The sequence below is a fragment of the Palaemon carinicauda genome, chromosome 20 (assembly GCF_036898095.1).
Source record: "Palaemon carinicauda isolate YSFRI2023 chromosome 20, ASM3689809v2, whole genome shotgun sequence".
NCBI lineage: Eukaryota > Metazoa > Arthropoda > Malacostraca > Decapoda > Palaemonidae > Palaemon > Palaemon carinicauda.
In genome coordinates, this window is record NC_090744.1 from 20122880 (window position 1) to 20141257 (window position 18378).

General features: G+C 41.4%; 1 protein-coding gene across 1 annotated transcript in view; it reads right to left on the minus strand.

The window, feature by feature from the left end:
• The window catches only part of LOC137660191 (divergent protein kinase domain 2A-like), a 99038-nt gene that overhangs the window by 72855 nt on the left and 7805 nt on the right, over positions 1-18378 (minus strand). Inside the window, exons 2-3 of the mRNA XM_068394899.1 lie at positions 3418-3920; positions 3074-3223 (exon numbers count right to left, since the gene is read on the minus strand). Coding sequence (XP_068251000.1) covers positions 3074-3223; positions 3418-3702 — 435 coding nt within the window. The 5' untranslated portion in view covers positions 3703-3920. The remainder of the gene's footprint in view (positions 1-3073; positions 3224-3417; positions 3921-18378) is intronic.

An 18378-nucleotide genomic window follows, 5' to 3' on the forward strand; every position in this document is an offset into this window, starting at 1 on the left:
TATTATTGTCATTTGTTATTCCCAAGTTGAATGGGAAGAAGCTCAAGTTGAGGAAAAAATGGCAGATGCATGCGTTGAGGTGGCTGACTCATAGCATGAGGTTGCTGCCTCAAGAGTTGCGCTTGCTGTAAGGGTTGCGGATGCGCAGTAGCAGGTTCCTGAGGAACGAGTTAAGGTTCCTGAGGTGTGAGCTGCGAGAGTTGAGGTAGCGGCTGCGCAGAACGCAGTTCTTGTCTCGCGAGTTGAGGTTCCTGAGGTGCTAGCCTAAGGAGTTGAGACTCTTGCCTTGAGGAGGGTTTAGGTCGCTGCAGCGAGTGCTGAGGTGGCTGCCTCATTGATGGAAGAGGTTGTCGTACCTCAAGAGATTGTTGCCTCGCTGGTGGAACCGCAAGCGGAAGCGGAGGAAGTAAGGCATAAGACTCCTGCTCCCATTGCTGAGGTTGCCTTAAGGAAGGTTAAGGTTGCTGCACAACGCTGGTAACTGGCAACTCAGAACGCGGTAAGGTAGCCTGAGGAACCTCAACTTCGTACGCCTGGCAGACTGGACTGCGGTGAGGCGGAGCTCTCGCAGGAGGAGGCGGAGGTTGCTGCACACCGCTGGTAACTGGCAACTCAGAACGCGGTAAGGTAGCCTGAGGAACCTCAACTTCGTACGCCTGGCAGACTGGACTGCGGAGAGGCGGAGCGTTCGCAGGAGGAGGTGTAACCTTCTCAGTCTGAAACTCACGCATTAAGACCGCAAGCTGCGACTGCATGGACTGCAGCAAAGTCGTCTTGGGATCAACAGACGATAAGGTCTGTTGAGGCAAAGCCTTAATAGAAGATGAGGTCTGATGAGGCATCGCCTTACCTCTCTTAGGAGGTGTGCAGTCACCTGATGACTGAGGAGAGTCAGAGCTAACCCATGACTGCATCCGGGTTGTTGAACTCTAACTTCGTACGTCTGGCATAGGTCTGGACTTTACGTTTAAGAGGTCTTGAGACCTGAGACCAGCGTTTTCTCCCCGAAATTTCTTCTGCAGACGAGCAAAATAAGGGCTCAATCGTCTGCGGGTGGGAGTGACGGTCTCTGTAAGACACGCCCGCAACCACCGAGGATACTTCTGTGCGCCGATCAAGGCCTGCCGAACCCTTTTGCCCTTCGACATTGCTTCTCCCCTGGGCTTGGGAGCTTGCAAGAGGTCCCGGACTGGGAGGACGACTGGCACGCACAGAAGTACCCTCACGCACAACACTGACACACTTTGCGCTAATCACTTATCACTTTTGATTTTCTGTTTGCACTTATTTCACTGAACTCGAAACTTTAAGTGGTTTGTACCTGAAACACGCAATTCTATCCTTTCTCAAAAGTTAGTAATTGCGAAAACAGAATTACAATGTAACAGAAAAATCTAATGAAAGATAAATAATTCAGTGGCTGGAAAGAGACTAAACACTAGATCAAATAAACTACGTTTAAAATCTCTCACCGCATAAAGCTTGAGAACAAGAAAAAACTCTAGAAACGTTTACCTTCTTCCCCTAAAGAGACTAGGGAGAAGAGCAAAAACGATAACAACGTTACTCGCTTGAACGAAACGTTTATCCTCCTCTTTCTCCCTCCGTCTCTATCTCTCTCTCTCTCTCTCTCTCTCTTGACTTAGAACCTGAGAGAAGAGCCCAATCCTATATATCGTTAAAACATATTATTGTTAAAGGAAAATATTTCCCAAAATGAAAAGTTCCTTTATTAGAATTAAAACCATTAAGTTACGAAAGAATGAACAAAACGCTAGACACGGTTACTCTTACTGCAACGTGACACCGTGAAAATTCTCTCTCTATCGTAACGATAGAGCGCAAGTTGAACGTTCTGAACGTCAACAACTGCAGAGACAAAACAAAACGTTAGTTCAACTTTGAAAACAGTACGAGACTATCAAAGAAATTCTTTCAAAAACATTAAAATAGCATAATATGTTAACAGGTAAAACCGAAATGACGGGCTCAATGTTAATTAACTTCGGTACCAAGAAAAGACCGCCTACTATTAGGAAAGGTCGAATATAAACAAATATAAAAATTAATTTTAATAAGTTTATAATAAAAGGAAGTTAATCGAAGAGGCCTATAAAAGGCGGAGAGATATAAAATAAATCTATAACTTTTGTTAAGCAAAATTAAGAAAGAGAGTCTATACTCTCTTAGACACCAACACTTCCGTCTAAGGGAAGGGTCGGCCATTTAAAGGTGAAAGAGAGTTCATACTCTCTTCGTCACCATAATTAATCAAATTAATTCCAAAAGTTAGCTAAGCTAATAATAAAACTTCCTGAATAGCGAAAGCTGAAATCTTAGAGCAATACTTCACCAAAAACCGTGAACAAGACTCCAAAATTATAAGCGTATCCATGAACGTCTTGCCGGAAGCACGACAGAGGAAAAATTGAAGTGGTGTCAACAAGAAGTACTGCAGTACCTGGCCACAGGTGGCGCTTGTGAGTACACCCCCCTCTTGTATAGCGATCGCTGGCGTATCCCTTCCGTAGAATTCTGTCGGGCAACGGAGTTGACAGCTACATGATTATCGGGTAAGTTTAATATTGAAAACTCTGTAATATCTGTAAACCTGTTGATGACAAAAAATCTAAAACAAGACTCTATAATGTTCAATCAACTATAAGGGTGGCTTATGCTGCATAAATTTCATCAACTACTCATTGGTTAATTTTTCTTGTACAGTTTATTCTAATTAAAATACCTTCTAACTTTTATACAAATGCATTCCCCTTCTTTTTTTATCATAGATTTACACATGAAAATATCAGTAAACACCTTACCCCAACAGTACTTCAATATTCTCTTACCAGGGTCACAACAAAAATTAAAGTAAAAGGATTGTAACTTGTAATATTTGCTTACTAGGGTCACAACAAAAATTAAAGTAAAATGGTTGTCACTTGTAATATATTCTTACCAGGGTGACAAAGTATAACAGGTCTGTAACTTGTAACAACAAATACATAATGTCTGGTTTAATAAAGATATCAAAATAAATGTTGACTCAACAAGTAAACTCGGAATTTCTCACCTTAACGGACAACTTATGGAGATCGCCTAAATGGGCTTCGTAAACCATCTCTCCCTCCTTAACAACAGGAGTGTCGGAATCTAGTGTGAGGAATCCTGCCGATATGTCCTCACACAGATAATTGCCAAAGCAAAGAGGGCATGTCTCTTCCTAAAATGAAAATTATCTAATAAATGATATGTAAGTAATTCATGACTGTACGTCATTTCACCTTTAGTTATTACAATAGATTAAAGTATTCACATCTTTCATTTTAACTTAAGTTTCAGTACAGTTCAAAGAAATATTCTTTACCATAACAAAGTTTTCATCTAATAAATAAAAAAAAGGTGACTAGATTTTACCTTAGCAAGGTCTAAAAATAGGTCCACAAACAAGGCAGACTGCATTTTTTCATTTTTGTGCCTATTTTTTCTATGACGAACGGCTGAGAGCGCAGGGGCATCGATATTAATACCATTTTCGTGAGGACTAGTTGCTCTCTCCGGACCCTTCAACCCCGCTTTAAGCGGCTGCTGGGGAGTGATAGTGTTGCCGTCTCTATCCCAAATACGAAACACCACGATAATCAGCATAAAAAACGACATGCATAGGAAAAGCTTCTGGTAATGGATGCGTAGGAGCTGCATTTTGCCGTGACTTCCCTGTCGGTCGAGAATCTCGGGAGCGATCTCAAGCTGGAGTCAACTTACGAAACTGCTACAAGATCGATGAGGATGATGATGATGAAGATGATACAGCCATGTATGGCAAACTCTTTTATTCATGGAGGTTTACAATTCTTCAGCTTCTGCCAAAAGAAACTGAAGACGCCATGCTCATTTGTGCAGCGCTGTCATTTTGTTGTCTGGCGAAGGAAAATATAGAATTAATGCATGTTTGTTATTATAAAAAAAAAAATATATATAAAATCCCTAACTTGCTAGATATTCCTGACATGTGATTGAAAAATATCTAAACTTTTCAAAGTCTGTAGTATTTTTGTGCCATTGAAGATAGTGAAGAGTCAAGAGAATCGATGCCAGAGAAACAGAAAAGAAAAACAAATACTAGACTTGTTAATGATTTCAACGGCCGTTTATACTTGCACTGAAAACAAATTCCCTATTTAAAGGGGGAAAGGTTCGCATACGAGTAGCAACAAACTAATGCAAGACCAACCTCGGATTAGTAGGATAGGACAATCTCAAAATACTCTTCCAATCCTTTGAGCTCAGCGGAACAAGTATCAATCATAAACAGACTAAAAGCAAAAAAAAAAAGAAGCCTGACAATCCTTGCAGTGAAGCGAAGAAACAAAAGCTAGGGGCTAACTAAAATCATCCAATAATTATTGTTTCTATTATTTTTCTTTAAGCTTACGCTTAAAATTTAAGTATGTAGCAAATGAAAATTGGGGAAGATTCACCAAAATAATACATACATACATACATATACCAAGGCACTTCCCCCAATCTTGGGGGGTAGCCGACATCAACAAATGAAACAAAACAAAAAGGGGACCTCTACTCTCTACGTTCCTCCCAGCCTAACAAAGGACTCAACCGAGATCAGCTGGTACCGAAATAATAACTGTGGTATACAACAATTTTCAAGATACGGTACAGTACTGTAAATTTGAAAATATTTTTTTCTCCTTAAAGTTCACCGTAAGTCTTGAGGTATGGTTTTATACCAAAACATAATCGTCATATCTTATAGCACCATTGTTCTACCCGGTGGAGAGCGGTATCGTTTGCTGTTTTTAGATTCATGTTCAAATAGTTGGGTCCTAGTGAACAGCTACAAAAGGCAATCCCTCACATTACAAAAGCAGTCTGTTTTCAGTTTTAGATATGAACTGAATAACTGGAACTGGTCCAAGAGAAAATACTATACGCTTATGTATTACAAGGGTACATCATAACCTGATATTTCTTAGCCTAACCCAATCTAGAAATCAAAGTCATACCTGGCTAAGAGGCCTAATTCTTCCAAAAATAGCCTCTAACCTAACATACCCTGGGGTATAGAATCTATAGTAAATTTTTTTTAGCGAGGCAGATTTGCATCGACTCGCAGGGGTGCCCTTTTAGCTCGGAGAAGTTCCCTGATAGCTGATTGGTTGGAAGTATTTTTGCCCGAATACTTCCGACCAATCAGCGATCGGGGAATTTTTCCGAGCAAAAAGGGAACCCCTGCGAATCGGTGCAAATCTGCCTCGCTAAAAAAAATTGACTATAGTGAGTGTATATAATGCTAAGAGAGCTTGTTCCAGCAGTAAGGGGCCCCTTGTAAATTAGTACTTGGTGTCCTAGGTGAGGTTAGAATTTATTCTGTCCTTCACCCTTAATTGAGGTTTTATAGGTCAGGTTAGGTTGGATGTGTTGATAGAGACAAATTAACCCTGGATAGGTACGCTCCTCGGACACCCCTTTAAGGGTATACTCAGACGCGAACGACCCCAACGCCAAAAAAAATTCTTGAAAAATCAGTTTTTGCAGTAACCTCCTTTTTTCTTTTGCCAAAAAAAACTTCAATGAATGCTTAAAACAACTGTAAAGATAAATACTACTCATCTGCAGAAAAACTATTCATTATAAATATTTTAAAAAATTAAGTAGAAAAAAAAAAAGACCTGACATAAAAATTCATAAAAAAAAAGTTTATACATATATACACAAATCCTTTTAGGAATTTATTCTTGAATGTTTAGGACACATCTTGATGTATTTTGGATGAAGTCAGACCCATGGAGGTGAAGATCTGAAATGAGAAAAAAAGAGTAACTTTTTTTGGCCAAAAAAATTTGTCCAAATTTCATGAATTTTTTTGGGTACCCAAATTAAATAGGAAGTGGCTAATTTTTTTAGGGAATAAACATATGTTATCCTAAAATAGAAATATGTAAAAAAATCTTCATTATTTTGTAAATTACATTTATATCAGGGGCCATATCTAAAGGTAATTTTTTGAGTACTTAGAAATTTCGTAAAAAAATACATATATTTAATATATAATATGATATTTATGCAGGTAAAAATATACCAAAATATCACAAATTCTATAGGGAACAAGAATATATATAGATAGGGCAGCTTACGCTTCGGATATGTCCACAAAATGGCCGCCAACCACACTGACTCAGACTCCCTAATCTGCCACTTGAAATGTAGGAAGGGTATGTCAATTTCAAGGTGTTATTTACTAATCTAATTATTATTGGATATGCATAAAAATTGTATGGTGGGTTGCTGGATAATTGTCGATTATTTTACGACTATAAAATTGAAATTCTGACCCCAAAAAAATTTTTTGAAGGGAAATAAAATCGAAAAAAAAAAAAATGTAAAACAATATAATATTTTAGCTAAAAAAATTTGATGATATTCAATCAAAAAAAAAGTAAACAAAATTTTCCAACAAATAAACATCTAGAGGAATCATTACTCTGTGATAGTTCCTTAGTCCATCCATCCATACATATACCAAAGGCACTTCCCCCAATTTTGGGGGGTAGCCGACATCAACAAGAACAAAACAAAAAAGGGGACCTCTACTCTCTATGTTCCTCCAGCCTAACCAGGGACTCAGCCGAGTTCAGCTGGTACTGCTAGGGTGCCACAGCCCAACCTCCCACATTTCCACCACAGATGAAGCTTCATACTGCTGAGTCCCCTACTGCTGCTACCTCCGCGGTCATCTAAGGCACCGGAGGAAGCAGCAGGGCCTACCGGAACTGCGTCACAATCGCTCGCCATTCATTCCTATTTCTAGCACGCTCTCTTGCCTCTCTTACATCTATCCTCCTATCACCCAGAGCTTTCTTCACACCATCCATCCACCCAAACCTTGGCCTTCCTCTTGTACTTCTCCCATCAACTCTTGCATTCATCACCTTCTTTAGCAGACAGCCATTCTCCATTCTCTCAACATGGCCAAACCACCTCAACACATTCATATCCACTCTAGCCGCTAACTCATTTCTCACACCCGTTCTCACCCTCACCACCTCGTTCCTGACCCTATCTACTCGAGATACACCAGTCATACTCCTCAGACACTTCATCTCAAACACATTCAATTTCTGTCTCTCCATCACTTTCATTCCCCACAACTCCGATCCATACATCACAGTTGGTACAATCACTTTCTCATACAGAACTCTCTTAACATTCATGCCCAACCCTCTATTTTTTACTACTCCCTTAACTGCCCCCAACACTTTGCAACCTTCATTCACTCTCTGACGTACATCTGCTTCCACTCCACCATTTGCTGCAACAACAGACCCCAAGTACTTAAACTGATCCACCTCCTCAAGTAACTCTCCATTCAACATAACATTCAACCTTGCACCACCTTCCCTTCTCGTACATCTCATAACCTTACTCTTACCCACATTAACTCTCAACTTCCTTCTCTCACACACCCTTCCAAATTCTGTCACTAGTCGGTCAAGCTTCTCTTCTGTGTCTGCTACCAGTACAGTATCATCCGCAAACAACAACTGATTTACCTCCCATTCATGGTCATTCTCGTCTACCAGTTTTAATCCTCGTCCAAGCACTCGAGCATTCACCTCTCTCACCACTCCATCAACATACAAGTTAAACAACCACGGCGACATCACACATCCCTGTCTCAGCCCCACTCTCACCGGAAACCAATCGCTCACTTCATTTCCTATTCTAACACATGCTTTACTACCTTTGTAGAAACTTTTCACTGCTTGCAACAACCTTCCACCAACTCCATATAACCTCATCACATTCCACATTGCTTCCCTATCAACTCTATCATATGCTTTCTCCAGATCCATAAACGCAACATACACCTCCTTACCTTTTGCTAAATATTTCTCGCATATCTGCCTAACTGTAAAAATCTGATTCATACAACCCCTACCTCTTCTAAAACCCCCCTGTACTTCCCAGATTGCATTCTCTGTTTTATCCTTAATCCTATTAATCAGTACTCTACCATACACTTTTCCAACTACACTCAACAAACTAATACCTCTTGAATTACAACACTCATGCACATCTCCCTTACCCTTATATAGTGGTACAATACATGCACAGACCCAATCTACTGGTACCATTGACAACACATTAAACAATCTCACCAACCATTCAATTACAGTCACACCCCCTTCCTTCAACATCTCAGCTTTCACACCATCCATACCAGATGCTTTTCCTACTCTCGTTTCATCTAGTGCTCTCCTCACTTCCTCTATTGTAATCTCTCTCTCATTCTCATCTCCCATCACTGGCACCTCAACACCTGGAACAGCAATTATCTCTGCCTCCCTATCATCCTCAACATTCAGCAAACTTTCAAAATATTCCGCCCACCTTTTCCTTGCCTCCTCTCCTTTTAACAACCTTCCATTTCCATCTTTCACTGTCTCTTCAATTCTTACTCTCTTCACTTCTTTCCAAAACTTCTTCTTAATCTCTTCATATGACTGACCCAGTCCCTGACCCCACCTAAGATCAGCTGCCCTCTTTGCCTCACGTACCTTGCGCTTTACTTCCACCTTTTTCTCTCTATATTTTTCATACTTCTCTATACTATTACTCTGCAGCCATTCTCCAAAAGCCCTCTTTTTCTCTTCCACTTTTACCTTCACTCCTTCATTCCACCATTCACTGCCCTTCCTCATGCTGCCTCCAACAACCTTCTTGCCACATACATCACTTGCAATCCCAACAAAATTTTCTTTTGCTAACTTCCACTCCTCCTCTAAATTACCAGTTTCTCTTACTCTCACCTCATCATATGCCATTTTCAACCTTTCCTGATATTTACTTTTTACCCCAGGTTTTATTAGCTCTTCAACCCTCACTAGCTCCCTTTTACATCCACCTACTCTATTCCCCCACTCTTTTGCTACAACCAATTTTCCTTCCACCAAAAAATGATCAGACATACCGTTAGCCATACCCCTACGTTCCTTAGTACGTAGTAATTTTGAAAGAATTGGGAAAAAACGAAAAAATGGCAATCACCGGAAAATCGAACACATACCTATATATACGCCATATCTGGCTAAAAAAAAGATAGGCATGGGTAGCCAGATCATCTAGAAACACTTTCCAACACTATAAAAATATAAGTTTTGCGACACTACTTGCCAATTCCTTACGGTAACATGACTAAGCGAAAAAATGCAAAACAAATAAAAAGGGGCACTCGCGGAAAAATGGCTAACATTCTAATATACGGCATTTCAGAAAAAAAAATTCAGCCACGTGCTAGGCAAACCATCAAGGCACATTTTCCGACAAATAAACATCTAAATGAATCATTACTCTGTGATAGTTCCTTAGTACGTAGTAATTTTGAAAGAAATGGGAAAAAACGAAAAAATGGCAATCACAGGAAAATCGAACACATACCTATATACTGTATACGCCATATCTGGCTAAAAAAAAAAAGATAGGCATGGGTAGCCAGATCATCTAGAAACACTTTCCAACACTATAAAATTATAAGTTTTGCGACACTACTTGCCAATTCCTTACGGTAACATGACTAAGCAAAAAAATGCAAAACAAATAAAAAGGGGCACTCGTGGAAAAATGGCCATTCTAATATACGGCATTTCAGAAAAAAAAAATTTCAGCCACGTGCTAGGCAAACCATCAAGGCACATTTTCCGACAAATAAACATATAAATGAATCATTACTCTGTGATAGTTCCTTAGTACGTAGTAATTTTGAAAGAAATGGGAAAAAACGAAAAAATGGCAATCACGGGAAAATCGAACACATACTTATATATACGCCATATCTGGCTAAAAAAAAAATAGGCATGGGTAGCCAGATCATCTAGAAACACTTTCCAACACTATAAAAATATAAGTTTTGCGACACTACTTGCCAATTCCTTACGGTAACATGACTAAGCAAAAAAATGCAAAACAAATAAAAAGGGGCACTCGCGGAAAAATGCCCAACATTCTAATATACGGCATCTCAGATAAAAAAAAAGACATGCACGTGTTAGCCCAACCATCAAGGCACACTTTCTAACACATAAACATGAAAAAAAAATCAATAATATACGGCAATTCCTTACTACGTAGTAAATTTTTACAAATATTGAAAAAAAACAGAAATTGGCAACCGCAGTTAAATACCCAATATACCAATAACTACGTCGTATCTGACAAAAACAAAATCACGCATGGGTAGCCAGATCATCTAGACACACTTTCCAACACTAAAAAAGCAAAAGTTTTACGACACTATTTCGCAATATCTTACGGAAAAATTACTTGGCAAAAAAATGAAAAAAAATGAAAAAGGGGTACTCGCGGTAAAATGCCCGACATTCTAATATACGGCATCTCAGATAAAAAAAAAGACATGCACGTGTTAGCCCAACCATCAAGGCACACTTTCTAACACATAAACATGAAAAAAAAAATGAATAATATACGGCAATTCCTTACTACGTAGTAATTTTTACAAATATTGAAAAAAAACAGAAATTGGTAACCGCAGTTAAATACCCAATATACCAATAACTACGTCGTATCTGACAAAAACAAAGTCATGCATGGGTAGCCAGATCATCTAGACACACTTTCCAACACTAAGCAAGCAAAAGTTTTACGACACTATTTGGCAATATCTTACGGAAAAATGACTTGGCAAAAAAATGAAAAAAAAATGAAAAAGGGGCACTCGCGGTAAAATGGTCCTCGTGGTGATGAACGACATTTTAACTAAAAAAAATATCATGCACATGGTAGCCAAACAATCCACCAAGACTTTCCACAACTGATAACCTATACAAGTTGCACCATTCTACGACAATTTCATAATACGTAATAACTTTGATAATTATGCAAACTACCTTAGAAGGGTAAACTCGGTCGCGCTCGACCCCGACGCGTCTCAGAAATCGGGGAAGGAGTACAGCTACAGCAATGCACATCTGGACACTACTAGAGCGTGTAGGGGAGACACCTCCTGCAGGTCGATCACCCACAAATTCAGTCACGGGGGTGAGTCACGTGAGAAAAACCTGTCTTTTTTTTACGCTCGGGGTCGCGAACGACCCATCGTACCTATCCAGGGTTAAATGTCCCCTTCCTTCAGTCATATAGCACCTAGCATCCTAGGTTAGGCTAATATACATTCAATATGATATTTTAATTATAAAATAAATTTTTGAATATACTTACCCGGTGAATATATAATAGCTGTTGCCTCCGGCGGCTCGACAGAAAAACACAAAAACTCGCGAGCGATCGCTATGAAGGTTGCGGGTGTGCCCACCAGCGCCAACTATCGGCCAGATACCGCATATACATGTAAATAGCTCCAATTCTTCTCATCCCGCTGGGTCTCTATCGGGGAGGAAGGGGGGGCCTTTAATTTATATATTCACCGGGTAAGTATATTCAAAAATTTATTTTATAATTAAAATATCATTTTTAAATATTTAACTTAGCCGGTGAATATATAATAGCTGATTCACACCCATGGTGGTGGGTAGAGACCAGAGTTAATTAAGTTTACAGCGTATATGCTTAGAGTTTTTGACAGTTATATCATAACAAAACCCAAATATATATAGGTACCTGGTAAGGAAGTTGACTTAGACGATTACTCTGCCTTGTTAGTCTGTCTTCCTCACGAAGCCCAGCCATCCTCTTAGGATGCTGAAAGACTCCCAGGAGCTGAAGTATCAAGGGCTGCAACCCATACAACAGGACCTCATCAAACCCCTAATCTGGGCGCTCTCAAGAAATGACATTTGACCACCCGCCAAATCAAAAAGGATGCGAAAGGCTTCTTAGCCTTCCGTACAACCCAATTAAAAAATATTTCAAGAGCAGATTAAAAGGATATTGGAATTAAGGGAATGTAGTGGTAGAACCCTTACCCACTACTGCACTCGCTGTAACGAATGGACCCAGTGTGTAGCAGTCCTCGTAAAGAGTCTGGACATCTTTTAAGTAAAATGACGCGAATACCGACTTGCTTCTCCAAACGGTCGCGTCCATAATACTTTGCAGAGATCTATTTTGCTTAAAGGCCACGGAAGTTGCTATAGCTCTTACTTCGTGCGTCTTAACCTTAAGCAAGCATCGGTCTTTTTCATTCAAGTGAGAATGAGCCTCTCGTATTAAAAATCTGATAAAATATGACAAAGCATTCTTTGACATAGGCAATGATGGTTTCTTAACTGAGCACCACAATGCCTCAGATCCACCTCGTAAGGACTTAGTTCGAGCTAAGTAGAACTTAAGAGCTCTAACTGGACACAGCACTCTTTTAAGTTCGTTGCCTACGATCTCTGACAGGCAAGGTATATCAAAGGACTTAGGCCAAGGACGAGAAGGCAGTTCATTTTTGGCCAGGAAACCAAGTTGAAGTGAACATGTGGCTTTTTCTGTAGAAAAGCCGATGTTCTTACTGAAGGCATGAATTTCACTGACCCTTTTAGCCGAAGCCAAGCACACTAGGAAAAGCGTCTTGAGGGTGAGATCCTTCAGGGAGGCTGAATGTAATGGCTCAAACCTGTCTGACATGAGGAACCTTAGGACCACGTCTAAGTTCCATTCAGGAGTTGCCAAACGACGTTCCTTAGAGGTCTCGAAAGACTTAAGGAGATCTTGGAGATCTTTATTGTTGGAAAGATCTAAGCTTCTATGACGAAAGACCGAAGCCAACATGCTCCTGTAGCCCTTAATAGTGGGAGCTGAGAGGGAGCGAACATTTCTCAGATGTAAAAGAAAATCTGCGATTTGGGCTACAGAGGTACTGGAAGAGGACACAGATGCTGACTTGCACCAGTCTCGAAAGACTTCCCACTTCGACTGGTATACTCTGATGGTAGAAGCTCTCCTAGCTCTCGCAATCGCACTGGCTGCCTCCTTCGAAAAGCCTTGAGCTCTTGAGAGTCTCTCGATAGTCTGAAGGCAGTCAGACGAAGCGCGGGGAGGCTTTGATGAACATTCTTTACGTGGGGCTGACGTAAGAGATCTACCCTTAGAGGAAGACTTCTTGGAATGTCTACCAGCCATTGAAGTACCTCAGTGAACCACTCTCTCGCGGGCCAGAGGGGAGCAACCAACGTCAACCTTGTCCCTTCGTGAGAGGCGAACTTCTGCAGTACCTTGTTGACTATCTTGAATGGTGGGAATGCATATAAGTCCAGATGAGACCAATCCAGTAGAAACGCGTCTATGTGGATTGCTTCTGGATCTGGGACTGGTGAGCAATAGATTGGTAACCTTTTGGTCAACGAGGTGGCAAAGAGGTCTATGGTGGGTTGACCCCAAGTCGCCCAAAGACTCTTGCACACGTCCTTGTGGAGGGTCCATTCCGTGGGTATCACCTGACCCCTCCGACTGAGACAGTCTGCCAAGACGTTCAAGTCCCCCTGGATGAATCTCGTCAACAGGGAGATGCCTCGATTTCTTGACCATATGAGAAGGTCCCTTGCGATCTCGTACAGCGTGAGGGAGTGTGTGCCTCCTTGCTTGGAGATGTACGCCAAAGCTGTGGTGTTGTCTGAGTTGACCTCTACCACTTTGTTTCGAAGAAAGCTTTCGAATTTCATCAAGGCCAAGTGGACTGCTAATAGCTCCTTGCCGTTGATGTGCATGCTCTTCTGACTTGAGGTCCACAGACCCGAGCATTCCCGACCGTCCAGGGTCGCACCCCAACCCAAATCCGACGCGTCTGAGAACAACACGTGGTTTGGGTTCTTGACTGCTAGGGATAGTCCCTCTCTCAGACTGATATTGCTGTCCCACCCTTTCAGGCATGCCTTTACTGGTTCGGAGACTGGGATTGATACCGTCTCTAACGTCTTGTCCTTGTTCCAGTGAGAGGCTAGATGGAACTGGAGAGGCCGAAGGTGTAGTCTCCCTAGCGAGACAAACTGCTCCAGGGATGAGAGAGTCCCTACGAGACTCATCCAACTCCTGACTGAACAAACGTTCTCTTTTCAGCATTATTTGGACTTAGAGCAGGGCTTGTTCTATTCGGGTGGCAGACGGAAGAGCCCGAAAAACTGGACTGCGAATCTCCATCCCCAAATATAGAATAGTCTGGGATGGGATCAGTTGGGACTTTTCTAGGTTGACCAAAAGTCCCAACTCCTTGGCCAGACCCAACGTCCAATGTAGATCCTGCAGACAGCGATGACTGGACGATGCTCTGAGAAGCCAGTCGTCCAAGTACAGGGCTCGAAACTGGTACACCACATTCCTGTAAACAAACCTCAGAAACGGTTGGGAATCCGGGTGTATAGGAATGTGGAAGTATGCATCCTGAAGGTCGAGAGAGACCATCCAGTCGCCTTCCATTAATGCTGTCAAGACAGCTTGGTAGACTTCATCGTGAAGTTTGTCTTGACAATGAACACATTGAGCGCACTTGCCTCTTACATACTCCTGCAGTGAACGTGGCTGCCAGATCATTGGAGCCATCCCTGATAGTCTTGTTCCTGCAGAGAACGTGGCTGTCAGATTATAGGAGCCATCCCTGATAGCCTTGTTTATGCATGACATAATTGTACAGCAAAACTTCAAACGCTTGAAAAAACTCCTAACAGGAGATGGTCTAGCTCTGAAGCCGACCATAAAATCTTGGAGCGTCTCATGGCCAGGCGCCAGGGAGAGTCTATGAGGTTTGAGAAGTCTATCTGGGCAGAGGCAGGAACTCTCAAGCCGAGAACTTCTCCCGTGTCATACCAGACGCTCGCTCTATAAGCCAGTTTAAAAGGGAGGGAAAGCAAAGGCTGTCTCCCCCAAACTCCTCCTGGTGATCAACCAGTCGCCTAGCAAACGTAAAGCTCTCTTAGAAGAGCGAGAGAGCACTAGCTTAGAAAACAACGGCTTCGAAGTAGCTAGGCCTAGTGTAAACTGACGTTTAGGCGAACGAGGAGCAGCAGTTACAAAATGATCCGGACAAAGATCCTTAAAAATCAGCATGATTTATTTAAAGTCCATAGAGGGCTGAGCAGCTTTAGGCTCCTCTCCGTCTGACAGAGTCCACAAGGGAATATCAGTAGGAGGGGGATCAGCAACTTCCTCATCTGAAGGAACCTCGTCCGACAATTGCCGAGTCTCAAGCAAGGGAGAGACCTGCTGTGGTGGCAATGCTTGACAAGCAGAGTCCACACGCAAAGGAGCATCAGTAGCAGTCAAGGACGATACGTCATGTAACTGCTTAAAGGACTGACCAGCAACAACAACAGGTGCGGGAGGACGCTCGAAGTCAACTCGAGACTGCCTTGACTGCCTAGACTGAGCAGTCAAAACAACTCTTGACTGCGGTGCTTGACGCTCAACGTCAAAACAAGTCAACTTCGCTGGTTGGCGAACGTCCTGAACGTCAACAAGAGCAAGCGGCAGCGGCTGAACGTCCACAAGCGGCTGAGAGTCAACACGGGACTGCATCGAGTGAGGCTCTACAAAACGTGATTGACGTGACTTTGTAACGTCAACGTCAACAGGACGAGCAAAGGCTCGTTTGGGCGGCTGACGGCCAGGATCTCGATCAGCTAAGCGGCGAGGATCATCGTGAACCTGCTCAGCAGAATAGTCCTCCATAAGAGAGGCAAGCTTAATCTGCATGTCTTGCAGTACAACCCATTTAGGATCAACGGGAATGGGTGCGGTGAGAGACGAGGGTAACGTCTGTGACTGCAAAACCTTGCCTACACTAAGACTCTCGGAGCCTGTGTTACGCTTCTGTTTAGGCAATGAGCAGTCTTCCGATGACTGCACAGGGTCAGAGCTGTCCCTATGGCTACAACCAGGACGCTGGACCTGTCCTGAAGGGACTGACTTTCGCTTTAAGGGTCTCGAAACCTTGCTCCACGGTTTCTTACGCGATAAGCCTTCGGATGACGAGGAGAAAAACCGTCTCGCTCGTCTTATGGTAGGGGCGGTCTTGACGAGACACGCCTGAAACCATAGAGGGAACGTCTGTTCGTTGGTTAAAGCCTCTCGAACCCATAAGTCCTACGACATTACTTCTCCCTGGGGCATGGGAGCTTGCAAGAGGTCTCGGACTAGGCGAACGACAGGCACGAACAGACGAACCCTCTGTCGCAACACTGATAACACTTTGCGCAATTATCACTTTATCACTACGATTTTCTGTTTTGCACTTACTTCACTGAAATCAAATTTTTCAATAATTTCACATTAGGCATGAATAAAACTGATTTCTACCTGAAGCACGCAATTCTACCCTACATCAAAAGGTTATAATTGCGAAATAAGTCGTAAAATGTAAGCACATTAATACAAGCAAAAAACAGTAAACATATACAGTATATCGAATAAAACGGAAATATATAAAGATAAAAGGATCAGTGACTGGGGAGGAGACTAAACACTAGTTCATTCAAAACTACGTTTTCAATCTCTCACCGTACAGTGCCTTGGGACGAGAATAAAAATTAAAAACGTTTTATCCTTTCTCCCCGTACAGAGACTTGGGACGAGAGTAAAAAACTGACTCGAGAACAACGTTACTCGCTTGGGACGAGAATAAAGATCGGAACGTTCTCTCTTCCTCTCTCTCTCTCCGTCTCTCTCTCTCTCTCTCTCTCTCTCTCTCTCTTGATTTCACACCGAAGAGAAAAGCCCACTCACCTTTCGTCAATAAACAGGTTATTTGACCAAAGGAAAAAAAAACTGAAAGGACTAAGAAATTGAAAATTAACAAGTTCCTTTAAATTAGTATTTAAAACATTTCAGTTTGAAAGAAGAATGAACAAAACGTTAGAATCGATTTACTCTTTCTGCAAAGTGAAACCGTGATTCTCTCTTTCTCTATCGTAACGATAGAGCGCAAACTGCGTAGCATAAATAAACCAAACGTTAGTTCATCTTTGAAACAGCACGAAGACTATTCAAAGAAAATCTTTCATAAAATATCTACTAAAAAATATTCATTTAATAAGTTTTAAATCATTTGCTCTGTAAGAGTTATTAACGATTGTTCCTCTCTCTCGTTGTTTAACTTCGGTTTCCAAGTTAGGACCGCCTACTCTCGGATTAGGGGAGGAATAGGTAAGGCCGCATATAAACAAATCATTAAAATTTATCTTGATGTTTATTATAAATGGAAAGCTAATCGAAGAGGCCTAATAAAGGCGGGTGAGATATAAAATATATAGAGGAAAATCTATAATTAACAACAACAATTTATAACGTGATAAGATAATTGCTAAAAGCCTAAAACACACTTTCGTACTAAGGGAAGGGTCGGCCATTTTGAAAAGTCAAAGAAAGTCCAAAAAAACAATCCAAAGTCATCAACAATTAAATCTATCCAAAAAAAAGTTCAAGATTTAAGTTGAAGATAAAACACCTGCACTGCGAAAGCTCAAACCAAAAGGAAGTACTTCACCAAGACTGTTGAAAAACTCCAGGTTAACAGCGAGTAATGGTACGTCTTGTCGATCAGACCGACAGAGAAGAATTGGAGCTATTTACATGTATATGCGGTATCTGGCCGATAGTTGGCGCTGGTGGGCACACCCGCAACCTTCATAGCGATCGCTCGCGAGTTTTTGTGTTTTTCTGTCGAGCCGCCGGAGGCGTCAGCTATTATATATTCACCGGCTAAGTTAAATATTTAAAAAGCTATTATATATTCACCGGCTAAGTTAAATATTTAAAAATATAACTACAGTATAGGCAAAGAGGAACAATGCAAAAAAATTCCCTTTTGTTTTCTTTTTATATTGGCTACCTTCCAAAATTAGGGAAAGTACCATGGTACGATATATATAAAACTATCGTTACTCATTTGAATACAAAAATTATCCCCGAAATAATGACCCAAACGACTGGTGTGCGCAGTTCATCTATGTACCACTTTCCAGGCCAGAGGAGCAGGGATATTATAATTTCTAAAGGAAGCCAGCAACGATACTTTAATTTCACGGCCCCTACATTAGCCATATATTTTTGGGTATGTGTGTTGCTCGCATAGAAAACAAGAATCCTTCCTATCTGTGTTCATCGTCATTCATGTTTTATTGTATTTACAAGTATGTTGGTGAATGAACTAACGAAAATATTATCATTAATTATTATAGTAATATGTTATTTTCATTAGTAAAATAAATTTTTGAATATACTTACCCGATAATCATGTAGCTGTCAACTCCGTTGCCCGACAGAATTCTACGGAAGGGATACGCCAGCGATCGCTATACAAGAGGGGGGTGTACTCACAAGCGCCACCTGTGGCCAGGTACTGCAGTACTTCTTGTTGACACCACTTCAATTTTTCCTCGGTCCACTGGTTCTATGGGGAGGAAGGGT